Raw genomic sequence first — 26,073 nt, forward strand, 5'->3', positions numbered from 1 at the left:
TTCATCCGGCGCACTAGCTCTGAGTTACACCACGTGGCGATGGCCTTGTCGTCAAAAGCCACATCCACTCCTCATGTGCTCATCATATCCTGATCAGTGTCAAGGGCCACATGCAGAATAAAGTCCAAGGCTGCCTCTATCCACTGGGCAAGTATGTGAGTATGAAGCATCCGTGATTGACTGTTTGATTGATAGGCAGATCTTATTAACGTTTTAGGAAGGTTACATATTCCCTGCACAGATTGTCAGTCTTTTAAAATCTCGAGGATAACAGAATAAAGCCTACAAGCTTATTTGTGCTCATCAATAGACTGCTGTTTATCTGCTGAATCTTGAATTGAAACACTTCAATACATCCACTTGAGAAAGAGAAAATAGGCAGAGGCAGCTTTAAAAAGGGAAATGGCATACCTACTGACGGTCATTATCAGTGCATTCAGCAGGTGAAACAATGAAGATATTCTCTGTTAGGCAGAAACCTTTTTTAAGTTTTAAACATGATCAATTTAACACAACGCACTGGCTAAATGTGAAGTGCGATGGGGTAAAGTGCAACAAGGATAACCCGCTATTTATTTTACTTTCTGTAGCAGTCTGACCTCAATTAGACCTTGTATAGAAATGTGATGTCTGTGTGGATACAGCTTTTTTTTTAGATTTCCCTTTCCTGTAGTGTGTTGAATGGGTTTTTGTGCATGTAAATGGTCTGCAAAGGCTGAAATCTCTGTGTTCACCCCCTGTCTGAAATACCTCCATTGCACTCCTTTGTTTACTTCCAGAACATAGTGACATCATTGTGTAACATTCGTGCTTCTAATGGTTAGCGCTCCAACACTTTGTACATGAGAGGAAAAGGGACCGGACATCTCTAAGCGGTTGATCAATCACACCAGAGCCGGCCCAGCTAACGAATCAGAGCAGACTGGGCTCTGGTTTCAGACAGAGGGTGAAAAGAGGTGCTGCAGCACAGGCAGTAGGAGAAACATAAAGAGCTTTTTGAACATTAAAGCATGGAGACGTGTCAGAGTAGAGAAACTAAATACTTGAAAATGAGCAGAATAGAGAGCCCCATCAATTAAAGTCTTCTCCGCAGACACCTCCACTCCATTCTCACCAGTTTTCATCACTTTTCCGCTTTCAAAGCATTCACAGTAGTTGCAAACCGCAGCAAAAAGCCACTCGTCATCATTTTTGTTGCCTTCCAGGAAAGACTCATGAAAGACGACCTTTTCCACTCCAGTGAAAAGCAAATCCCGGCTCTATAGCATCAAGTCTAATGACGCCACACCCGTCACGCTTGTTCTTGTTGACAATGCAACCCTCCCAAAGTACTGCCCTGGTTTGCAAAAGGAGCGTGAAAGATTTGATCCAATTACAATGAGGCCATAAATGGTGATGAAAACACATATACTAAATACCAGGTACTGTATAAATGCAAGACATTTCAATAAACCTGAGTGCATTTTAATGGCAGCTAGTGCATTTAAACGGTGTGGTTCAGTGTGATTGGAAGACATAAAGAGTGCAGCATTGCAGTGGAGCCATAAATAAACTGAGCAGTGGAACATTACAAAAAACTTAAATAATGATACCCTCCAAAAGCTTCACAGCTGAAACCATATCTCAGTAAAACAATAAATGTGCAACTGAAAACAAAGTAGTATATGATAAACAAAATGCAAAACTGATTTAGTAAGAACTTTCAGAAAACCTTTGAATCAGATGTACAGCTACAACGAGTGAGGCTAGAACTATTTAAAACTTGGATGCATTTTTCAAGCCTGACTGTCAGAGCGGCTGCTGATTCACTTCGACGTTGGATCAGTGGGAAAAGCAGAAATGCCCGACACTGCTTCAGCCTGTGGTTAATTTAGAGGTAAACTGCTAAGTATATGACAAACGCCTTCCATAAAAACAGCCATTTATACTTAGATTCTAAAAAGGGGAAGGTCTGCTGTGTCAGAAGCTGCATCCCGGACCAGGGTATTCACGTAGAAATGCAATAAAGACAGATATTTGGCAAAGATTTAGTCTTGGAATTATTTCTGTGAGAGTTTAAAGTTCACATTACCCCACACTGGGTATATGTGTATTTTGAGGCTTGAGAAGACTCCCTGAATGGATATCGATATCCTCAGCAAAAACCAGACCAGGGGAGAATTCCCAAGATAGCACACAGGTGAATTAAAATGGCTTTATGATTGTGGTATCAGCGATAAGAAATCCCCCCACCCCCCTCCTCTCTCTACGACTCACTTCCTTCCACCGGCTGAAGTGATGGCATCATCAAAAAGAAGGCAATAAACAAGAGCAACCTCTGCTCTTTTAATGGTGGAGCTCCTGCGCTCAGGGGGGAACCCTCAGCACTCAGACTCAATCAATAGAAACGCTGCGCTTTACAGCCACGCACTCGCCTTCTTCCGGCACCCCGTCATAGGTACAGTTTCACACAACACAGAGATGGGCTCCGACAAACAGATACACCTTTCCCAGCAAGCCCTTGGTCTGAGCAGCCATGCGTCGATGACAGGAAGGGTGATTCCACCCCCCGCAGCAATCAATTAATACAACTGTTGGAGAATTCTGGTGGTAATGGGAAAAAAGATAGGACGAGGGGGTGGGGGGGGGGGAGTGTGAGCGAGGGACCTGATCAAAGGAAAAACTAGTTGAGTGCGGAGTGCAATAATAAGGGCTCTTGTTGTTGGAAACGAAGTGAATTAATTTATTCCGAGGCTGACGTTGTTTTTGTTGCTGGGTTTGTTTAATCGGAGGTGTCTCTGTGAAGTGACAGTTTAAAGCTGACAGCTATGAATATGCCGGACCCCTAATTTCCCCGACCCCGGGTTGCTTCCGAGTGATGCGTCTTCTAAGAGAACCTGAGAGGAAGCTGAGCGTGTTACCGCTTTGCAAAAATCTCAAGAGCTCTTCTCTCTTTCAGGCAAATGACATTTGCTGTTATTATGATGCCAGGAGGTAAGATTGATCTGTTCTGATGTAATCTCACAGTGCCTGAGTGCCTGGGTGGATGAGATCTGCCTCAGATTGATGAGGTCTAATGGAGTCTTATTTGGTGGTCTTGATACTTTTAAGATCCGATGATACTGGCGCACCACTGCATTTCAATTCTGCTTCATTTAGTGACAACTCATTCTCTTATCACCTCTTGTTCCTCGTTGAGTTGTGATTTCCCTTTCTTTCACTTACAGATGTGATACGTTTCAGCATGTCTGAAGCTATATGAATATCAAACAAAGACCCAGGAATGTGCATAATGTGTGATGCAAATCCTCCCCAAGGCTCTGGTGCTCATGGTGGGATCTTTGTTGGGAGTTTAATCAATCAGCCACAGCGCCTTAATTAATCGGCATGATGAACAGAAGAAATAATTGGTTTTCTGCCAGATGTGAATCCGGTGCAAACCAATGCCAGCCAATCAAGATCCAATTTATAATCTCAAAACTGATCTTGACGACAACACACTGAGAGGATCAGAGACGGATAAACTCACAAGACAATGGTAGTAATATGGCTTTCGATTAGAAGTTCTGATACGAGACATTTGCTTGTGTATATTGTATAGAGGTATTTTAATTGGATCTATATAGTCTTGAAATCACAGTCAGTCACATTGACTGAACAGCAAAGTATATGAGTTGGAATGTATTTTCTTTTTGTGAAAAAAACATTACTAATTAATTGGCATGAGAAGAAATAATTGGCCCACTCCCCAGATGTTTATGAATGAATGTGCAGAAAACTAATGAGGGATGTCTGGGTTCCATTGAAGCAGCAGATGCCATTAACTGCAGCCCGCACTGACAATGCTGATCAGCCCCCATTCCAATCAGACCAGGTAACCAGTGGCAGAAACAAATGGAAAGGCACTGGAGCCAGTAAATAGCCGGGGCAGAGATTGAAAACCACTGGTTTAGACCGGTGCCAGTGGAGCCAAATGGAAAAATAGCTTAGGCCTCTTATTAATGTCACAGTGGCTAGGCGGTAATTCCCCCAGGCTCTGTGTACCTCGGCTTGTTAATGAGTCACTGCTTATCAGTCATCCTTGTTAACAGGCAGAGGCCTCCCATCCAAACCGCCTACTGCTATTGTGCCCTAGCCACGCTATGTATTAGCCAAATGTTCCCGGATCTTGGCACACAGGAAGTCAACAGCAAACAACAGCAGCACACACAGGAAGTGGGCATCGAGCCAGCGAGAAAAAGAGCTGGTCCAGTGGGGAAGGAACCCATTTTGTGGAAGGATAAAGTGAACCGCTGGCAAAGGACGCACACATGCGGAGAGCTCCCGCCTGTAAATCTTACCACACTAACGATTGGTCCACACTGCTCCCGTCCTTTAATCCTCATCCATTATCGGCCTCAGCTGGAGGCATCGGGCTTCATTCACTTGTTTCGACCCGCAGAACTCATCGAGGTAAATAAACTATTAACTGTCTCACGAATGCAAACACTCTCCTGGTGTCTGGGATCAGGCAGCCGTGGAGTTGAGGGCCAGGTGGCTGATGGGAGGCCACAGCGCGCAGCCCTGCTCACTGTCTGTTGAGTGGTCGGGGCTGTTGGACCCTCCACACTCCACAGCAGCGCCGAGGTAACTGGGTCACCAGTACAGAACCAGGGCACAGCCGGCCAATTGCATGCCTAATCTGTGCCCTTCTGAGAGGCACTTTCCATCCGCAGTGCATGGCTGCACATCCAGCTGTGGAAATGGATATGTCAAATGGCGCGCAATTAGTGTCTCCCCCGATTCGTTACCTCGCTCTAAGGAAGCCCGGTCACAGATGATTCCAGAAAAAAATAATGCTGTCCTTTCCCTGACTTTGACACACATCAAATGAAGATGGGTCAGTGGGAGTAGGAGAGTTTGGAGGGTTGGGGAGAAATATAAGCGGTCATGACCTGCAGCCGTGTTGGTTACTGAATTATAATCAACCCTATAACTCATGGGGGAGCTCTTTTTCTCTCTCTTACCCCTCTCTGAATGATGAAAAGGGACACACAGTCCACATGCTTTTAATTCACAGTGCAGCCTGAGTGTGGAAGTGACGGGCAGTCCTGCACTCTGATTGCTCGTGTGCTCTCGCATTGATTTGCTGAGCTAATCGTTTTTCCTCTCTGATACATAACATTGAATTATTTATGCTAAGTGTACCCTTCTGTTTCAGGGCCTCTTAGCACGGAGATCTCCATTATGACAGCATTATCTGCTCACCCCGCCCTACCTTTGTTTTCTACTCTGTACTCTGTGCCACGACTACAACAATCAGTCTGATCGAAGCAGATGTGAGCAATGGACCAGTCAGCTCAAGCTTACGCACATTTTCCTCTGAAACTGCCACAGCACTGTTTGTTACATTGCTCGAAGAGAGCCAGCACAAAGCAAATACATATCTTACACACACACACACACACACAGTCTCCTATAAGATTCACCTCCTTGTTTGCCTGAGAGAAAGAAGAGAATTGCCAGTATTTCTTGCATCAATTCCACCAAGACAAATTCCTGTACTTGATTAATGTCTTCCTAAGTAGCGCAAGATTAGATATTCTTTTTTTTTTTACAAAAGTAATTCTGAATTCACTGCCGAAAAGTTTTGTTTCAGTGAAGTTAATTATCTGATCGCTTTGATTAATGACACAAATACAGCTTAATGCTTAACAACGACCATATCACACTGAAACTGAGATAACCCTGCTTCTATTCTACTCTCAATTTCCCTCTTTGACGTGTTTTCTCATCTCCTAAACACTGTCAGACGTCCCAGGCGTAATTACTCTGCTTGACTGACATGATAATGTAAAACAGCTCTTAGGTGAAACTAAAGCAGGAATTGGTCATGCATGGTCAGGCCTCCCACCAGGCACACCTTAATCAAATGTGACGGGAGTCTGAATGCTAGCCAAAATCGTTTTCGGACCCAAATAACGCACCGCTACCTGGGTTTGAAAGAAATCTACACGGTTGGGGTCATCACTCTGACGAGAGATTGATATTTCTTCATCAGCACCTCAATCTGGAGATTGTTTGCGCATTTCTCAACAGCGAGCAGGAGACTTGACAGGTCTCCATTTGCATTTGCTTAGCACTGACCTCAGCCCAGCTTCTTATCTCAGCCAGATATTTCTATCTCACACCTCTAACTGCACTGACCACTGTGAGCTCCCACTGGCAAACCTCCACTTCCCCACATTTCATACGCAAACTTGCAGGAAAACACAATTATGCATAATTCAAGAGAAAAAAAACAGCTGATGCAGCTAAATAAAGTGGAAGTACAATAAATGCGGTGCGTGAACTCGCTGCGTTGAAATATCAGTATGCATACGCGTGTAAACAGTGCATGTGCCCGGGCATGAGCATGTGCATTGTGCTCACACGAGTTTATTCAGAATCGTCGAAGTGTGTGGGTGTGCTCAAGTGAATGCAAGGGGCCTCTGAGAATGTATATTGCAAATGCAAATCAGGGAACGTCTATTAAAACTCCTTCTTGCCTGCTATTTCTTCTTACGGTTATTTGCCGAACACTTGTGCAATTAAATCCTTTACTGTAATGAGAAAATGCCAACAGCTCTCTACCTGAGTCAATCAATTATCTATGGATTGAGGGACAACCATGACGTGCCGGTTCGCCCTCGGCAAAATGTGCCCTCTAAAGGTTGAATTACCATCAGCCAGCCATCTGAGTGTTATGTAATTGGAAAAGCACATTTAACAGTGTATTCCTGTTCACTGGGAACTCACAGCAGGGATGGTATCATTACAGAGTGCTTCTCTCATCAAATCCTCTCTTACCATGCGCTCACAGTCGCGCCCAGCTCATCAAATGTTGAGCTACAGCCACTGCGAGTGTCATGTGTCTTTACTTTGTGTGTGTGTGTGTGCGCACCTGTGTTGCTATTTGAGTAAGTACACGATGATTACTGCTCATCCCCATGTCGTGCGAACCTCTGACACAGATACAGTCCGCACACGTTAGAACGGCGAGACGCTAAGGCAGGGAAGATGAAAATGAGGATGCTAGTGGGACTTGTGAGTGCCTGCTAGCTGTCAGGGAGGGAGAAAGAGGAAAATAGAAGGATGTCATGGGTAAAGTAAGCTCTCCCAGCAATGACCCGGCAGTATGCATGTGTGTGTGTGGGACTCTGCGACCTCGTGCAAGTCACACACATTCCTCAAAAACAAACGGCAGAAATTCCACTGGGGTCCTGGGAGGTGGGAGTGTCCCATGTGCTTATTAACGCCTCTGTGATTCCGTTGTCATCATACAGGAAACAACAAAAAAGAATCAAGTCAACAGATAAGGGGCACCAACCGGAGACAGAAAGAGAGGGTCGGGGAGGTCAGGGGCCCCGGGGACACGCAGCGAGATACAGAGAATAGAAAGCAGTCAGATAAAGAGGGAGAGGTGCTTACCATAGATAATGTTGCTGTGGACAGCGGCTGCGAATAGTACTGTCAATAAGCTGACACTCCATAATGCGGAGGGGGCTGATGGGAAGGCCATGGTCCGCCTGTCTCTCTGAATCCTCAGGAGGGCCGAGGAGCTCTGGATCACCTGCAGGCAGAGCAGTGGAGAGATAAGGAAAACAAGCAGGGCAAAGCCTACTGGCCACTAATTGCGTCCCCTGCCACTGGTTGGCTGCTGAATAAACGCTTGGCCCACCCGCTGCTCACGCTTTGCTCCATGGGTATTCATCGATCTGCTTGTGTCATAGCATACGGAGAGGAGATTGAGAGAGACGGGTGCAAGAGGTGGGGGGAGGTGATAGAAAGCAAACAGCAGAGAGGATAATATATATATTATTATTATTATTATTATTGGCTGCTATCTTTTAGTTGATGATTGAATGACTGGAATAAATATGTAAATACCGGTGCAATACATACTTCCACTTTTACTACTATCACAATACTTCAGCATGCTACACATTTTTGATTTTCAAATACTGTTCCTTTTTGTTTTCCACCTGCATGTGTATTCTTGTAAATAATCATTTGTGTACTTTCTATTTATCTTTAATATTTATGCATGCCTCTTAATTAATATGTTGCTATTTTTGGCTCTTCATTTTTGCTGTTATAATGTACATTCCCCCTAAATAACAAAGGGATGGTGATGGTGTTAGTGGTGTATCTGTGGTAATGAGGGGAGACAAGGAAGGGGTTGATATAACTGTGAATTCATTCACTTTAACAAGCTGTTCGCATATGGGTGGAAGGAAACGAGTGTTTTTTGGACAACCCTCTAACCGAGCTCCAACTAATTCAAGCTAATTGGACATAGCAACAAACCAGTAAATGAAAGAAAAAAGCATAACAGCAGAGATGCACCTGTCTCCCGCTGAGAATACATGGACACCGACAGACGCGCACAATAAGAGCTCAGTTACTCTCTCCGTCTCTCTCAAACACACACACACTCCCTCTTTTCCTCTCACGCACATTCCTTAAAATAGCAGTGGCCCTGTTCAGAGGTAAAGCTCTCGGTCCATCTGCGAAACGCTCCCTCATTGCCAACGCGGAGAGGAAAATCGCGCAGGAGTGTGTGTAGCCTGCGGGACGGGCGGGAGGTTAGGGCGGGGATAGAGGGTGGGATGGAGGAGAGCAGGGTGTGGGTAGGGTGGGGTGGGGGCATGTGATGGGATGGGATGGGATGGGATGTGGGGATTGGGAGGGGTTGGGGTTCTGTGTTTATTGTTGCTCCAGCCCTTTTTTCCTGTTGGCGAGAAATGAAAACAAAACTAGAACAAGTGCATCCATGGGAAATAAGCCGGACACTCTGGGCGTGATTCAGCCGATAAGACAACTAGCGATGATGATGGTGATGATGATGATGAAGATGATGATGATAACAATAATAACAGATCGTGGTGGCCCTGCATCGCTGCGGCGGACAACAGGAGCACCAGAGCAATGTTTCCATACACCTTCACTTGCAGGGATATCTGGTGCTGACGGGATGAGATGTAGAGACTCTGTGGCTGCTTCACAAAGCGCAGGCAGTTGTGGTTTTGCAGAGAGATGAAGCCACGGAGGAAAGGGAGACCACGCACAAAACGCATATTCAAGAGTAAATTATAAAACACGGAGGGGGGGATTATACAGCTCTCTCCCTGGGCAGGCATACTGGATTACACACAAACACACAGCCACCTACCCAGAGTGCGAACACAGACACATTCCTGGAGACGGAAAAGCGTCAGGTGTCTCCTGTCCGCCCTGCAGACTTACAGCCTAAACCCAGAACAACAATACAAACTGCGAAGAAGAAGAAGAAGAAGAACAAGCAATGCTCGGTAATAACCACACACACCGTTATATTCCGCCTCCGGTTCGTTGGCGCTGGTCTCAAATACGGTCCCCGGTATAAGGTCCCTCCTTTGATGCGCAGCTTGTCCGGAGCCTTCTCTCAATCTGTTTTTATCGACTTTTGTTATCTCCTGACTCTTTGTTTTTCTTGCTTTTCCTCCTCACTGTGTGTGTGTGTGTGTGTGTGTGTGTGTGTCTCTCTCTCCACGGCTGCCGTTCACTGCAGCAAAAACAGTCTGTCTGAAAGACGAGAGGGAGGGGAGGGGACAAGGGAGGGAGGGAGGGAGGGAGGGAGAAAGGGGGGGGATTTTAATACGATTTGGCCCGTACCATCGGGATAACAGGGCCAGAGCAGGGACCTGCAACAAACACGATGGAGATGGAGCAGATAGACAAGTGTGATCTCACCATAGCGAGAAATACCCATAGTGTTTCCCATAATACTCCACAGTGAGTCTGCACTGACCTTATCGCACTGTATGGTATTTTATTATCTCCTGTGGTGGCACATTACTTTAGGATTCCCCCGGGGGTAGCTCTGCTCACTTTATCTGGAGGTTTTATATGGAGTAGGTCTAGTGTCCCTCTTCACTTTTATCAAAAGTTCACGCGCACATATCTCCTTAATTACGAGGTCATCTGGAGTTGGTCGTCACAGTTCTCAGTATGCTTCTTATCATTGATATTATGGAGCTATTACGCATATCTTGGAAAAAGACCCGTTGCTGTTTCCATTATCATTTGCATTATGGTAATAATGGTATTACAAAGTCCTTGGCCTCGTGGAGTTGTTGGACTCTTCCCTTCAATACTGCTGTTCATCTGTGACTTTATTATGACTTTTTATCTCTTATGAACTCCAACATTTGTATAATACTGCGATAACGTTTGAAGGACTGGACACATTAGCATAATCACTTTATCATCTGGTAGTCCTCTGACGTTTTATATACATCATGACCGTTTGGGATTCAGAAGGGAGGGAGAGGAGGGGAGGGGGGGGGGGGTTGTTGAACTTGCCAGAGAGGATTAGAGATTAGTTTTACTGGTGGATTAGGTCCGTGTGTGGGGAGGCATGATGGGGTTAAACATGGATGGCGCACGACAGCCCAATCAGTGGTGACAAACTGAAACTAAGGGATGTGGGTTTCAAGAAAATACAAAATAATAAAAGCCATGGGGAGCCGGAAGGGGGTGAGAGCAGGGGCTGTTTGAGAGATCTTCAAAAAAAAAAAAAAAGCAGCTGCTATTCCCAAAGAGAAAAAAAGGGCGAGTGGTGCTCTGGGCTTCCATTATTTGGGTAATGTAAGTTTGTTCTAATGCAGAAACTAAAGTCCACCTTCAGGGGTCCTTGAATGGATTCCAGAAAGGTCCCCAGTCTGATTTCACTAAATTAAAAACACACAATTCTTATTCCGCAATTGTATCACCACGTTGTCGTTATAGTCTATAATTCAATACAAGAAAATGCATACAATAATGTTAAAGAGACACCATTTTCTGACAATCAGTCGTTTGTGTTTAAAGTCCTTCTCTCCTTCTGTCTGTAAACCAATCACGAGAGTAGTAAGGCAGCATCTGTCATACTTAAACACTTGTTATGAGGACGGAAAGGATTTCAATGTTTTGTTGTTTGCTCTGGTTTAAATGAGTGGACAGCCCCAGGTGCTGAAACCGTGTCCATTGACTTTCACACGACGAGGCTGCACGGGGTGTGTGTGTCCTGCGGTGCCTTTACGTGATGACTGGAGCCAATAGGACCGGAGCCAGAGCACGCAGCCTGGACAGTTACAGACTGGTAACAAAGACCGTACTGTCCCTCGTATTCAGTCTCTTTGCCCTTTGAGATGTGCATATTAAATCACTGACCTTTGAGTGCTGAAAAGCCTCAACAATTCAGGCAAGATGCACTGTTTTTGGCCTCTGCATATCTATTTATTCGTTATCTGTATTCAGAGAAGGTAGGATTCAAAAACGAGCAAACGATATTTGTTTCCATCACTCATTCAAAAAGCCAGAACACTTTCCTGATCATCTCTGCCGGGACTCGAACCCGGAGCCTCTGGATTAGAAGTCCAGCGCGCTATTCCATTGCGCCACAGAGACTGTGCCACGATTTTTTTCGATCAAAAGCGGGTTTATACTCCCCCTCCCAGCCCTGTGCAGCATCCTCAGCATCCCTCAGCATCAGGACCGCAGGACCGGTTGGAAAATATATTCCCGGCCGGTAGGGGGTGCTGCCGGCGCGCTCTCATTAAGTCTCATGCCTCATAGAGAAAGCAAAAGCCCCTGCCCTCCATCCCCCATTGCTTTCACACAGGTTATCTCATCAAAACATCATAATGGTGATATTATCAGAGCAAAACCAAAGGACGGAACATCTCACATTGTAAATGCATCAATGAGTATGAGGCGAAGTGCTCACGCCTTGCAGGGAATAGCTCCAGTGAACAGCCCATGTTTTTATTACCTCTCTTTTAAAATGGGAAATATGTCTACAGGGTTTGGTGTGAACAGACTACAGTATAAGCAAATCAATGCTTAAACCCCGCTGAGTTTGAGCAATTTTCCAGTCATTCAAAATGGGAAATTGCAATCTGATGGATCTCTAGCTCAGATGGAAATGTGCCTATAACATGGATTAGACTCAATGTAGGGAATCATCTCGATAACAAGATACGGTAACTGCACTCAGCCAAAAAGTCACAAACAGAGAGCTTTTCTGCAAGGGATGTCTTTGCCAATTATTTAAAAAAGGAACCATGTAAATGTAGAGATGTTTGTCCAGAGCTGATCTGGCTCAGGAGAATATTGCACTTTCGAAAGGCATAAAATTAACTCGTGTTTTATTACACAGAGCTAATGTAGACAGTTTTTTCCAAGTCCTTTACATGCAATAGTTTCATCACATGGCTGACAAATACATTTAATCTACAGCAGATTGAAAAGAAATCCAAGCATTTCCCTCCGAGCCTTCAGTAACAAATTGATAAACCAATTCTGTTGAAGTTAACCAGACTAAGTGGCCGTGTGGTTTCTCAGAGCAGGTCCTGTAAATCTAAACAGACACATTCTCAAACAAGCTGCAGGAAAACAGTATGGGTGCTGCATCCTCTCCAGAACATTTACAGTTGTTTTTTCCCTGTGTAACTTTATGCTACAGAAGTGCGGTTGGGTCTGACATCACCTCACGGCTTGCTTTTATTCACTCTGTAGGACAAAAGCGGTTGAGGTGCTGCGTAGCTCCTGTGTGGCTCAGCAGGAGGTCAGGCCTGAGGCAGGCTGCCGGTAAGGAGCCTGTTCACAAACACAGCTTCCACCACCGCGCTATCCCTCCACATATCAGCCTCTCGCTTTCCTCATGTTAAAAATGCATCCGAGCAGCTGAGGTCTGGAGAAGGTAAAATATGAATGACAGCCTGGAGTAAACAGCAGCTCTACAGATACTAACACACACTCCTGAGCACAGACAACAGGCAGACACAGTACGGAGCACAGAGGGCAAGGAAAAGTGATTAGTGACGTCCCAGCACAACGAGATCAATTACATAAGGATTAAACATGTGGAACACGTCGCAATTAGGCCTTGTTTTTTTTACCCCTAGTGTAAAATAAACTGGGTCACATTTGCATGCACTTCGAACCTGGGCTGCATTTGATGAACCCAAAGCTGTTCAGAGTATGATTATTTCATAACAGAAAAAAAGAATCACACACCACGTCTGCATACAGCATAATATAATCTTTTATTTAATAATCTGATGAAATGGTGCCTTCAGTAGAACAGAACATATACATAAAACTCCCCGCAGTGAATACAATCCACATCCCCTTCGACTCCCTACTCTCCTTTCTGCTCGTCTCTTCTGGTTCTCCGCTCAGAGGAGGAAAGCCACTGCCAGGGAGGTGATGATGGACAGGCCAATAACTGTGTAGCCAGTGCGGTAGACCTCTGGGATCCTGAAGCCTTTGCCCAGGTCCCACCACTGATTTCAATAATAATAATAAACAAATAGGAGTAAAGAGAGAGAAGGTCATTTAGTAAAACACCATCATCTTGTACATGTTGGCAAATGTAATACTATTAAATCAGCCAAATGAAACAACAAAATATACTCATAAAAAGGAAAAAATAAAAATATTATAAATAAATAAATGGTCTTACCAAGTGCCGGATGCCGTTAAGGGTGTGGAACGATACTGGGAAGGAGAGACCGAACTTGGCCAACCCAATGAGATAGGGGCCGACGGAGAGCGAGTGGATCAAGTCCAGGTAGTGGGGGTAATTTCCTGGTAATACCAGCGCAGCCAAGGCAAAGGCTGAGATAGCTAGACACAGACAGAAGTAATGAGACCACAGATCGGACAAGGTGTGCATGTGAATGGGTGAGAAGGATGTTGCACATGCATGCCTTATGGAGAGAAAGCGCTGAGTGAGAAATGAGCACATCAATGAACAACATCCTGATGTTGCTGGATGAGTCACCACAGCACCCAGTCATTTTGTACAAATCTCACTTACGTAAAGACCCTTTTCCCTGTTGACTAATTTAAATGAAGGCCAGTCAATGGCTCTGTATAGAAATAGGCTCCTCTGTCCATTACAATGAACTTCACTAAATGTTCTGACTCAGCTCCTCTTTCTGTGGCAAAGGGGAAATGTTCCTTCCTCACATTGCATGTGTGAATCAATGTCAACACAAAAGGCAGAGTCGCACAAGGCAAACATTAATTGCATATTTGAATAACAACCTTTAAAACCAAACATTCAATTCATTCCGGTTTTTTGACTCCTTATGCAAAAGGCCATTTTAAGAAGGCAGCATATTTATTCACAGACAACACAAATCAATATGGGTTGCAAAAAATCACAGCAGGTCATATTTTTTTGCAGAAAGCTGATTTTATAAGCACATGTTAGGTTTGGATAAAACAAGACATCCAGTAGTGGAGTGTGTTTATTGGCAGTTGAGGGTGCTGACCTTCATTGAACCCATTAACATGTAAAATACATTGGCTGAGCTTTTACAGCAGGGTAAATCAAGGTCATAAGTAGTGATGTACGATGTCATGGAAACACAGGATCAGCCTGTACACCGGGCAGCAAATGAATTAAAGCCATTAGCCGTCCAGTATTAGGCTTGATGTTCACACGCAAAAGGTTGTTTTAAACGCTCTCAGCATTAAATCAATAGCGAAGGTCTAAAATGCCCTGAAGAGATTTTCAGTATCAATCGAAATCTGACCATGGCAGTACGAGCTCCACATCAGTGTAAGAGTAATGATAGGAAAGACTCACAAATGTATCAGACTGATTTTAACTTTAAACTTATATAGGGGAACTTCTTTCCCCTATATTGGATCTAACTAACTCTGGTTAGTAGGAATAAAGCCAGACATAGAAGGAAGAACATTCACAAGCATATGATTTAATGATGATGACAAAGAAAAGACGGATGTGTTACCTCCACTGAGCCCCACTCCAGTTCCTCTGAATGTGATGGACATCACCATGGGGACGGACCATCTGAAAACGCAGGAAAAAAAATACCAAATTTGTATTTATTTTATATAAAATACAAAAATGCAATGTGTAGTTTAATCACACTCCAAACTACAAGTCAGACTTCAACCGCTTGTTTTAGTTTAGGCTCAGTCGCATCAATTCAACATGTACACAGATAAAAAGATCAATGAGATTAATCTATAATACAAATAATTGTTGGTTGCAATCCAAGTCCTGATTAGCCATAGGAATGATTCCAGGTGACAGGAAAATCAAATGTAATATATTTAAGCCAGAAAACGAGTGTGAAATTAAATAATCACATACAAAGCAAATGTTGATGTTTTTTTTACTGGTTTTAATTGAATAATTGCTGCACAGAACATCAAGTTGCTCATTGTTACACATGCATTAAGGCTTGAAATTGTTTGCTTTCCCTTCTGCTTTGTAAGGATTAAAAGTGAGCACTACCTAAACTTCAATAGCAATATTAGTTTAGAACCTTTGAAAATATATTTAGCTGATATTATGAACCATGACATGTTCTGGAAAAGATATAACCACGCAATTGAAAAATAGTACGCACTTGTAAATGGTGAGATGAGGAGACATGGGTCGGTTTAATTTGGTATTTTTGGCCCAAAACTTGTTCATCTCTTCCTTAGCTGTGGTTCCCATTGGAGCAGCACTGTGGAGGAAAAAATGTCATAGTACAAAAGTTAAACAATGTATAGGTTTAAGTATGTTTCTGCATCCTTAGCAGCAGTGAACTTATGTACAACACATTAGACAAAACTTACTGTCTGTATAAGACACCGTAGTGCGGTCTGGAGAGACACACACCCTGTCGGGCCAATGTCCTAAAAAAAGAAAGAAGAGAGCGTTAGGAGACTTGTTTGTGTCTGCAGTCAAAAAGAAAAGAAGCATATAGCATCAGGTTATTCCATTGAAACACAGAAAATGATCAAATAAAATAAAATATTTGTATTTATAGCTGCCAATAATATTAACTCTGTCCAATAAAAAAGCTTTAAAGAAATAACTATAGTCATAAGAATAATAACCCAGATGGCTTTGAATGGATGGTGACTGTGTTAAAGCTATTTTTTAGCAAGATCTGTGCTTACACTGTTTATTAAAGATATGTTTAGTTTGGAAAATGAAAGAGAAAACTGTTCAGCAACAACTATTCTTGTTTGTTCAGTACCCATTTCAACCCATCTCAGTGGAAACATAAGCAATGCTAGAAAACAAGAACTTCCTGAACAAACTAGGATTTGAGTAGAGCTATGGGATATTCTGTAGCTATTCTATGAAAAGCCCTGGTATGGGTCGGTATGCAATGACCCCTATGCCATACTCTATAGTGCAAATAAAGGATAAGCCAACTCCAAGAGACTGATCAAGATTAGTTTAATACGTCTGACATGCCCTGTGCTCACCTTCAACAGCTACTTACGCTCAGTGAAGTGGACAAAGTCCGACAAACACTTGACTCTTCAATTGGTGAAGGAACAGCAACGTAGAAAAGTAGCTAACGATAGCTAACCTGGCAGCTAACTACAAGCCAAACCACACCAAACGTTCCAGTTATGAAGCTTAACCTTCGTTTATCTCCTATCACAAAACACCCATATAAAAGCTAAAGTTACTAAATAACAACGTTTGAGTTCGTTATGAATTAAACGAAGAGTCAAAGTCCACCCTCTGCTAGGATAGAATACAGGAAAAATAAGCTAGCGTTAGCCCGCTAGCTAACGTCAGTCGCATCATATTCCCGTTAAATAGGCAAAATAAACCAAAGTTAAAATAACCACTCAAGCATATTGTCTTCATCTGTAACGCCAGAATGCTGTTAATGTGTACATTTGTCATGATAAGCCTTAAGTAGAGCACAATAAGCTTTGCCCGAACCCAAACAGTATGTAGCCCAGATGTACTGACCTTAGAAGCAGCGCCATGTTTGACAGGCAGTGAGCGGAAGTGACGTCTACGGATGTTGTTGTTGCCTCCCTTAAACGGCTGTTTTGAGGTCAGGCTGGGTCAAGGGTAGTGGCAAAATGTATTTAGGGACATTTCATATTCCTAAAAAGCGATGGGCTGACTCCAAACACAATTTACCAAGTGTTAAGACAACTTAGTAGCACTATAAAACACATTATGAATCAAAAGGCATATCAAAACCAATTGTGTATACAAATATTTATCTGAAATATGAAACTGTTCTTTCTTTCCTTCAATGTCATTTATATGTCTGATTTGAACTTTTTTGTATACAAAATAAATTATGTTAAAAAGTAATAATATAAACGTACAGAAAAAGTGGGGTAAATAAATCAGCTTTTTTTATTCCTTTTGATGACTTGATATTCTTTCACATCCATTTTATAACACACCATTAAAGGTTTTAATGTAAGCCTCCTCTCCTCACAACATCTGCAATGTAAGAAGCTTGTAAAAAGATCAATAATACAGATAAGTTTCAATCAAATAAACTTCTGATTCAGTAAACTGCACTTATCTACGGAAGCCGAGAATGCCCATGGATTTTTCTCTTTTTTATGCACTGTTATCTCGTGGTAACGACTTGTTATCTCGTTATCTCGATATAACAGAGATTGTTTTCTCGATATAACAGAAATCTTTACGTTACCTTAGCTGAAGCAGCCGGATAGATAGGAGTTTGTCAGCCTCTCATCTGCTGACCGGTAGCCCCTAAACAAACCCTGTCAAGTTATCAAGTTAACATAAAGTGTAACTCACCGTTAGGCTACACCTACAGCCAGTGCCTACGGAAGCCGTTCGTGGCAGCTCTTGTAGGTTGAAATCAGGTTGAAATGAAGTCCAACATATTATAAATTAATTCGTTATCACGAGAAAACGATCTTTGTTATATTGAGATAATAAGTCGTTATCATAACAGTGCATAAAATAAAAATCCACGGCCGTTCTCGGCTTCCGTACTTATCAATACTATGAGCACTATTTCTATTTTGACATTAGTTGAGTTTAAAGCTGAAACTATTTGCTTAGTTGTTTAATCAATTAGTTGACCAGCAATATTGTATTGGCAAGGTATTTTCATAACCATTTAAGTTGCTTGTTTTGGTTTAACAACAGAAGTGGTTAAAGTGTTGTGCTCTTCTACGGCCTACATATTAGACCCATCAATTAATAAAGTAATCAAAAAGATAATAACTTATTAACAATGATCACTAACAACTGGTGGAGCTTATTTATGCAATGTATATACACAACTCAACCCCATAAATAGATACTACAAAATTGCAGGGGAAATTATACAGTGTTGTACAATGTGCAACAAAAATATAACGATAAAAGATAATAAAAACTGCAAGAAAGAACGACACGACCGCCCAAACTTAAACTATAGTGACCGCACCACCAACCTAAGAGTCCCAAAGAGAAAAGGTCAATCTTTCGATGATTTAGAAATAAAATCAAGTAAAAGGAAGAAGTATTGATGACGCCAAGAGGCAGCCTTTTCTCTCAGACTTGGTTCCCAATAACCTGGTCGTACATTTACATGTAGGATTCAAACCAGACAAGATAAACCATCATTTGTACTCATTTGATAATTTAACAGTTTTGACATTGGTTTGGCTTGTTGAATTGTCAACCGTGAACAAAGAGCTGGTGGAGCAAATTGGGAGAAAAATGTGCAGCTGCCTCTCCACAGTTTGTTGACTATCTTGACAGTAAAGTAACGAGTGGCTAGTGAAGAGAAACACAAGGACATACATAATGGATGATGCGATCAGGAAGCGACGGCAGAGCCTGACTCACTCTGGATTATTGAGGCCGATACCAATATCCAGTCTGAAAATATAACATTGTATAACTTCATATTTTAGATTTGTATAATTTTGACTGAAATATGAGGGATTATTTTACATCAAACACAGAAAATGTGTATTTTATTTGTATTATTTTCAAGTCTTGTAATTGTTATATATTGTTTACGTTTCTCGTGTTAAAATACATGGTTTTTCTAGTCTGGCCTGTTCTCATTGAGTAGCGTCACAACTAACACAATTAAACACAAAGGCAGATCCAATCAGTGATATTGCACATATTGAAATTCACTATGTATGTTCTCCTAAGGAATACTACAGTTCACAAAATAAATGAACAACAATTAAAACAATGTCCAGGAATAATGTATTGGAACACATTTTATTTGGTACATTTCACATGATGAACCACATTTGGTATTCCTCCATAGCCAGAAAGGCCATGATGCTTCACTTCAGTTCCAGTTCATGTAAGGCACATACAGAGTTAACACCGTTCTATTGGAAATGTGTTCTGAGAAAACAAAAAGGAAAAACTGGAAGCACAACCAAAAGCTTATTTTCAGCAATGTTTTCTATGATAATCAGATTTGTGAACTGATCCTTGCAATATTACTACTGACACACACACACACACACACACACACACACACACACACACACACAGTGTATACGCTCACAAATTCACGTACAGAGACACACACCCACTCTCACATACACACAATTCAGACTGACATTTCTGAATGTTAATAATATGTCTCCAGCTCCACCCAACCTGGAAGAGAGGGAAAGGGAGGGATTGTCAGAGACCAAAATGACAGGCAGCAGTTTTCATAATATCCTTTTGTCTCGCTCTATTTGTATTCATGTGCTTGTCTTTATCTTCATACATTTCCAAATGAATCCCCTTATAACACCAAGACTCCGATCAGCGGCCCGTGACACACAGATTAACAGAAATGATTAACTGTCACGATAAATTGTATTTGTCTCTCCAAGTCTCGGCCCTCATCAGCTGAAACGCCATGGCAGTGAACAGATTTGGAGCTATTGTAGTGTGTCCATATCATGTGCATGATCTTCCCTGCGCGTCTCAAGAGTCTTCATCAGCCTGCTTTAATTTCCTTTCTCATCATTCTCTCCTGAATGTGAATGCTGTTGGACAGGTATAATCTCTTTCCTGGTGCAAGTTTAACACATGTTCACTGAGTTGTCTGAGTCCATAAAGATTGCTGCCTACGTTTTAGACATCCAACACGTTGCTATGGGTTTTTACCTTCATGCAACCAATAGATTACCTCTGTTTTTGTAATAAGCTAACATCATTCTTCTTCATTGCTTCTATTAATATAATTAGAAGTGGCTCGTGTTTTCACCCCCGTCTGTTTATCAGCAAGGAACAATAAAGTTTTCACCATTGTCATGTTTGTTTGCCTTGATTTTACACTCCATTTGTCAAATTGAATTCCTGAGCAAAGTGCCAGACAGCAGGGCATTTACATGCTATTTTGTCAGGGATCAAACCTGGAAGACAAACAGTGATCAGTGAAGTGTTGCGGAGACTGCCGCTTTTCAAAGCTGGAGACCCGTTCTGCATTGAGCTGGAAGACTGATCATTTTAAGCTACGTTGGTTGAAGCTGGGATTTAAAAAAAAGACTTTTAAAGCGAAATCAGGATTAATAACACCGTTTACATGATGACACTAACCATTTTATAATCTGACAGCTTCACTAGAGTATGCAAATTGATATATCTGCACCATGTAAAGATTTATATATGCTTTCTTTTTTTTACAAGGGGTTAAATTAATTCCATCCATTGTATTTAATTTGGTTTTAGGTAAAGCACTTAGTTTTTATGTTTGATATATATCTGGTTTATAAAATAATAATGAAATAAATACAATTAATAACAAATAAAGGTGGTTATTATTATTAATACAATTCATATTTGTTATTATTCATTATTTTTATTATAGCTGGCAACAATGTTGAAAACCCCAAAATATAAGCTTGAATCTTTTCATCCATCACTGCTACAAATATTATTTAGTAAAATTGGTACCTGTACTTTCCTTTTCTATCTCAGTATAAAATCTCTATGTTGGTTTTAATATTTTTTTATGGCTGACATTGAACTGGATCTTCGTCTGAATGTCAGATGCTTGCTGGGATCCTTCAGGTCAGATTAACAGAGTAGAAATGGAGCGACTTCGTCAATCCGTGTGTCTTTATTGGAGTGGACAGCCTACTCTTTAAAGACGTGTATTTTATAGGACAGTAGGAGAGCTGACAGACACACAGAGGTCTTGATGGAAAATGGCACATGTGGTTCCTGAGATAGGTGTGTCAATCACCAATGTTTCTTTCAGCCTTTTAACAAGACAGAGAAGGTTGAAACCTTTTAATCTCAGTTACTCTTAATAACTGCTTACCTCCGGGGCTCCTCCTCAGAATGAATTTACGGACCTCATCATAAATGAAGATGAGAAGGCTGTATGGGAAGGCACAGAACCACCACAGCGGCCTGATAGAAAGAGAGAAAGAGTAAGACAGGGGCAGGGAGAGAGAGAGCAGCAGTGAGTCACGGGAAGAATGCAAATTGTTCAATTCATTGCAGCCATTTTTTAATATCAAGGATAACAACGTCGTGTTTAAGAAGATCAGAGACTTCATTTAAAGGCAAGAGTGACAGGCTAATGGCAGCCTATTAGGTCGTTAAGAGGTTATTTTTCGGTTGGGTGGAGATATGCATATGCAGAGCGTACTTCAGGGGGTACATGCGCAAGGCAACGTCCATCCCAGGGCAGCAGGAGAGGAAGGCAGCCAGAGACGTCTCGAAGAACAGACCGAAGATCAGCATCCTGTTCCTGTTGAACAAAGAGGAAAAAGAAAAGGAGGAAATGTTACAGTCAATAGAGTGGTGCAGGGATGAGTCCCAAACCCTGGAAATGACTTAGCATTTTAGCACTTCTGGGTGCTTTTGTCACCTAGTCAGTGATTTTTTGGAAGGATTTCTTTTCGTTTGATGCCAGAAAAAAGATCTGTGTTTATCACGAGCTAAGGAGATTTTCAAGTTTTGTTATACAGCTTAAATTACATCAATAAATACTTGTAATATGTCTCATAAAAACGTTAGTTGCTAAGTGATTTATCGAGGCTACTAAACATCATCACCTCGAACATTAGCCGCCTTTAGCTTAGCGGTGGTGACGTGAAGTCATGTGACCGGGCTGTAGTTTGTTTGTAGCATTAAGTTGGCTTTTTCCTTCTGGTGATTGTATTTATGATAGAAGTGATGTCAGGATGTGGAGATTATCAATGTATATCTCTACATCTAATCAAATATTGTAATTTTGATGCATTATTACAATATCCAATAAAAAACATCCCATTGATTTTGTCCAGGGAGCCCTATCAACGCTAACTTCCATCATCACTGCACCACCCTATTACTAACTGAACGAAAAGTGTCCATGATTTTAACACCTTCTAGTGATCTTTTACTCCAGTTTTCCCTTCTTTCTTTCCTCCGGTACTTACTTCATGCCCTGTTGAAAGAGCGAATTCCTCCTGGTCTTGCAGATGATCAGATCAGTCCATTGCACAACAACGATGCTGATGAAGAAGGAGGTGTGGCAGGTGAACTCAACGATCTTCCTCTGCTCGTAGGTCTGCGGGAGTAAAACACAGACATTAAATCAGTACTGCATAGAGACATACTGTATATATAAAGGTTGTGTTTGTTTTTCTTCGTCCTCGCTCCTTACCCACTGCTGCCCATAGCTGTCCTCCAAATCGTTCACTTCGCGGTTGTCCCATCTGACGCGGATACCAAGCAGATCCTTCGGGAAGAAGCCGTTCTCAGCCAAAATCACAAAGTAGGTGAAAAAACCAGCCACAGCCTGGATCATCCCTGGAGAGCAAAATGTGCAGAGCGGAAACATCATTTATATCGTTCTTAGTAAGGGTTGCTTAACCATTACATTTTATAGCAACACTTTATTTTACAGGTCTGTCATTTCCTCATAATGATCCTGAACTGTTTCTAATATGAACTATGTAATTCAGTTCTAGTTATAGGGAACATTGACACTTAGTTCGGTCATTTTAATAAGGGTTTAGTTTTTTATGTTGAGTTAAACTGCATAAATCTATCATTTGCATGTTCCTTAACTGCAGTGTACTCTTCACTATGGTAGCATCTGATTGTTACTAGTTTTTGGGGATTCAAATTATACAAAACCAGGAAAATGTTAAGAATCAATTGAGAAATGTCTGACCTTCAGAATAAAATGTTCCCTTTTTTTATTTGCACAGGGTTTAAAAAACGATTTTTAGTGCTACTTGACCCAATAAGACATTAATTGATGTATATTAGTATAAATCACAGCGACAGGATGGGTGGATAATGGATTGATACGAGACCATTGTGTGAACTAAGTGCTGTTATATTACATTTTAATGTCTCATCACAGTGTAGCAGCAGCGACAGTGTTACTGCAGAAAAACTGACAGGATTTAAAGATAATATGAATGGGTGTCAAGAGCTATAATAATAATACTAACGGTCTGGGATTTGGGTCACTTATTTACGGGGATTATGCCACAAAATGCCACATAAATTATCTTGGAAAGAACACACGTGTGACACCCGGGACACCCGGCCTGTGCCCACCTGCTGCTCGCCACTTAGTATGTGTTCAACAACAGCTCCGGTGATTATGTCTTCCTCCCTCTGCCCAATGACAACACTGCTATTTTGTAAGTAAATGGCTCCAGACAGCTGAGGACTGCAATAATAGCCGATGGGTGAGCTCTAATTTCATGTTGGAAAATGTGTTTTGTCAGAGTGGGCGGTACGTTTTCAGTGTGATGGACATCTCATTTCAAAGCTTAAGTCTTCACTTATAGCAAACCTCAACAAGAACTGTGCACAGATTGACTATGCTTATTCGTCATCGTGTTTATTATGTTGCTGAATAGAAACCCGGCACCAGGTCAGTATTTACGTTGATAGGCATTAGCATAATTTCCTCAGTGATAAGAAAATCTGTTGCTTCCTGGGGACTCTGTACATTTTCCTTCTCCTCACTACGGGCTGCAGATCCTCAGTTAAAGGTTTTATTGTCGATGCTTCAGGGCTTCGAGCTGTAATGTAAGCTTGTAAATGTGATTTGATGTGACCTGCACAAGTTTTCTCTTGAATTACGGAGCGTTAATGAGACTTTGCGGCTGTTCTGAACGCGCTCTTCACCTTGTCACCCGACAAAGCCCCGTCATATTTTGACCTATTTAACAGCCCATACAATTGGGCCAGCCTTTGAGTTACACAATTCCCCAAAACCATATAAAAGCTGAGGCTCCAACCAGTGAAACATGACCATGATTCAGGAGAAAACAGTTGCACACTCATCTCTCAATTTGCTGTAAATGCCACGACAATTAGAAGGAAATACTGAGGCTCTCTGCTCACCTCGGGATCTATTTCCCTTAACTGTGAATACCTAAACATTTAGGCAGTAGAAAATGCCAAGATTTCTGATAAATGTCAATGTTTTTTAGGCCTGCTGAGTTTATTATGAGCATATCTTTACTACGGGCGGCCTGTCAGTGATTCAAGTTTAAGATTTGTGCTGCAGGGAGCTTATGAGCCACAAACCTATCTGTCCGTACGCCATACTGATGAGGCGCTCGTTGACCAGCTTGTCCTTCTGGGGGTTCCTCGGTTGCCGTTTCATGATGTCACTCTCAGCTGTCTCATAGGCCAATGAGATGGCTGGAACCTGGAGGGAATGGGAAGGACAGCACAGTTCATTTTAATGCACAATACACAATAAATGTTTCGGGGAATTTGTCTTTTTGGCAACGGTACAAAGGCGTGATGACAGCTGCAGATGTCAACATATCACCATTGATATAATTCAGCTTTCAATCACTGGAGAGAACAGACAGAAAAGGGGGCAAAGGAGAGGGAAGAAATGAGCAGTGACAGTGACGGAGAGAGGGGCGGGTGGAGGAGAGAGGCTGGTTGTGAATTCCAAGGTGCTCATAAAACAGGAGGGGAGAAAGGTCCCTGTAATAAAGACCTCATATTGGCTGGTTTTATCAGGTAAGCACCAGAGCAATATGTGAGACTTAAGGCAGGATATCTCTGGATTTGAGAAGGGGATATTGCACTGTGTGGAACCAAACACATGCTTGGCGGTTGACAAATCCAGTTTGCTTTGGTTTTACCCGGCCCTGACCCTCAGCTGTGGAGGAAAAACTGGGACAGGATGTTGGCTTTGATTTTTTTTTTTTACACCTTTGATAGTTTGTGTACATGTCTGTTAATTGGCCATAACCGAGTCGGAAGCGGTGTGTCGGTGTGTCACATTCTGCTTTTGATAAACATCTTTTGCAGCCATCCTTTTCCCACATGGCAGCGCTTGCTAAAAATAGTCATAGCAGACTCCAAGTGCTTCTTGTCACTGCTAAATCTCAGCAGAGCCCTGAAGCCTGTTGCCTTGGGTTGAACTAAGCTGTTAACAAGCTGTTAACAACCTCTGCGGCAGACATGGGAAATCTGTAATTTTACTCGTGTACTGTACTATAAACACTTCTCAGGTACTTTATTGAATATTTCTCTTTTTAGGTTGCTACTGTACTCTTCAAAGCAGACATCCAGCTGTTCACTCCACCACCCATGCAGACGTGTTGCTTTGAAGGGAAGGGGTTTATTATGCAAAACAGTTGCAAGAATAAGAGTCTTTTTAAACTTCAATCATCACAAATATTTGAAGAGAGATCCGGCTGATAAAGAATGCACAATCCCTGTGATCGCAAGTAAATATTTGTGAACACGAACAAATCTGTCCTGCTGATCGAACACCACAGAAGTTAATCTTTAAAGTCACCTGAATACAAAGAGTAGAACAATGTTAGCAAGCTGCTCCTCTTCATCTGGAGACTTAAAATGCTTCCTGGCAGTTGAATACGAGGCCATTATAGTTTATGTTCCTCATAACTTGTACGTTTTTCTTGCCCCCGGCTCATTGAGATGTATGGAACCGGTTGCAGCCGCATACTGTGCGGTGGCTGAGAGAGGGAAAAATTAAAGTTACAGTAATGAACACAAGTGAACAAGTCCTTTTGAATATATTCATCCTGTGCTTCCTTTCTTTCGCAATGATGGATTACGCCCCTCAGGCAAGCAGCGTGCCAGCAACTCTTTTTGTTGCTACTGGAAATACAATGGAGAGACTGGCATCTGGAAATGGCAGAGCAGTGAAATGTAAATCTGTGTGTGAGCGGCACCCGCCCTTTGTTCTGTTCAAACAAATGGACAGCGGCAGAAAGCCAAAAGCGAATTTCTTCCACCAACAGAAAGAACAAATTAAACCAAATGTTCTTTTTTTTACCTCCAGGCGCCCATATTGAACACCA

At 42.1% G+C, this 26,073-nt stretch overlaps 3 protein-coding genes and 1 non-coding gene across 8 annotated transcripts in view; all 4 read right to left on the minus strand.

Moving 5' to 3' along the window:
* The window catches only part of cadm3 (cell adhesion molecule 3), a 95,215-nt gene extending 85,664 nt beyond the window's left edge, over positions 1-9,551 (minus strand). For all 5 annotated transcript variants that reach the window (XR_010166061.1, XM_063886870.1, XM_063886868.1 and 2 more), the window contains exons 1-2: positions 9,329-9,551; positions 7,429-7,570 (exon numbers count right to left, since the gene is read on the minus strand). Coding sequence is in view for 4 of the 5 variants with exons in the window: in XM_063886870.1 (XP_063742940.1) it covers positions 7,429-7,519 (91 nt within the window). In the remaining variant the exon portion in view is untranslated. The remainder of the gene's footprint in view (positions 1-7,428; positions 7,571-9,328) is intronic.
* Positions 9,552-11,356: 1,805 nt separating this feature from the next.
* Positions 11,357-11,430, minus strand: trnar-ucu (transfer RNA arginine (anticodon UCU)). The gene has a single exon. It is a non-coding gene; the product is annotated as a tRNA-Arg (tRNA).
* A 1,621-nt stretch (positions 11,431-13,051) lies between these two features.
* sdhc (succinate dehydrogenase complex, subunit C, integral membrane protein) lies at positions 13,052-16,865 on the minus strand. Its single transcript, XM_063884910.1, has 6 exons — positions 16,775-16,865; positions 15,631-15,690; positions 15,417-15,518; positions 14,790-14,851; positions 13,490-13,653; positions 13,052-13,310 (listed from the first exon to the last, which is right to left on the minus strand). Exons 1-6 carry the CDS (start codon positions 16,789-16,791, stop codon positions 13,203-13,205), a joined length of 513 nt encoding a protein of 170 aa, XP_063740980.1. The 5' UTR covers positions 16,792-16,865; the 3' UTR covers positions 13,052-13,202.
* A 2,143-nt stretch (positions 16,866-19,008) lies between these two features.
* atp1a2a (ATPase Na+/K+ transporting subunit alpha 2a) overlaps positions 19,009-26,073 on the minus strand; it is a 41,766-nt gene continuing 34,701 nt past the window's right edge. The window contains exons 19-24 of the mRNA XM_063885700.1: positions 24,308-24,431; positions 22,416-22,561; positions 22,189-22,319; positions 21,414-21,515; positions 21,081-21,172; positions 19,009-19,420 (exon numbers count right to left, since the gene is read on the minus strand). Of these exons, the coding sequence (XP_063741770.1) occupies positions 19,392-19,420; positions 21,081-21,172; positions 21,414-21,515; positions 22,189-22,319; positions 22,416-22,561; positions 24,308-24,431 (624 nt within the window). The 3' untranslated portion in view covers positions 19,009-19,391. The remainder of the gene's footprint in view (positions 19,421-21,080; positions 21,173-21,413; positions 21,516-22,188; positions 22,320-22,415; positions 22,562-24,307; positions 24,432-26,073) is intronic.

Source organism: Eleginops maclovinus, chromosome 6 (genome assembly GCF_036324505.1).
Source record: "Eleginops maclovinus isolate JMC-PN-2008 ecotype Puerto Natales chromosome 6, JC_Emac_rtc_rv5, whole genome shotgun sequence".
Lineage (NCBI taxonomy): Eukaryota > Metazoa > Chordata > Actinopteri > Perciformes > Eleginopidae > Eleginops > Eleginops maclovinus.

What these genes read in the sequence shown, in the direction of transcription:
- sdhc (XM_063884910.1), bottom strand. An exon ending in TACGGTGTCTTATACAGACA is followed by an intron (nt 15,519 to 15,630) that starts GTAAGTTTTGTC and finishes TTTCCTCCACAG; the next exon opens with TGCTGCTCCAATGGGAACCA. An exon ending in CCTCATCTCACCATTTACAA is followed by an intron (nt 14,852 to 15,416) that starts GTGCGTACTATT and finishes CTGCGTTTTCAG; the next exon opens with ATGGTCCGTCCCCATGGTGA.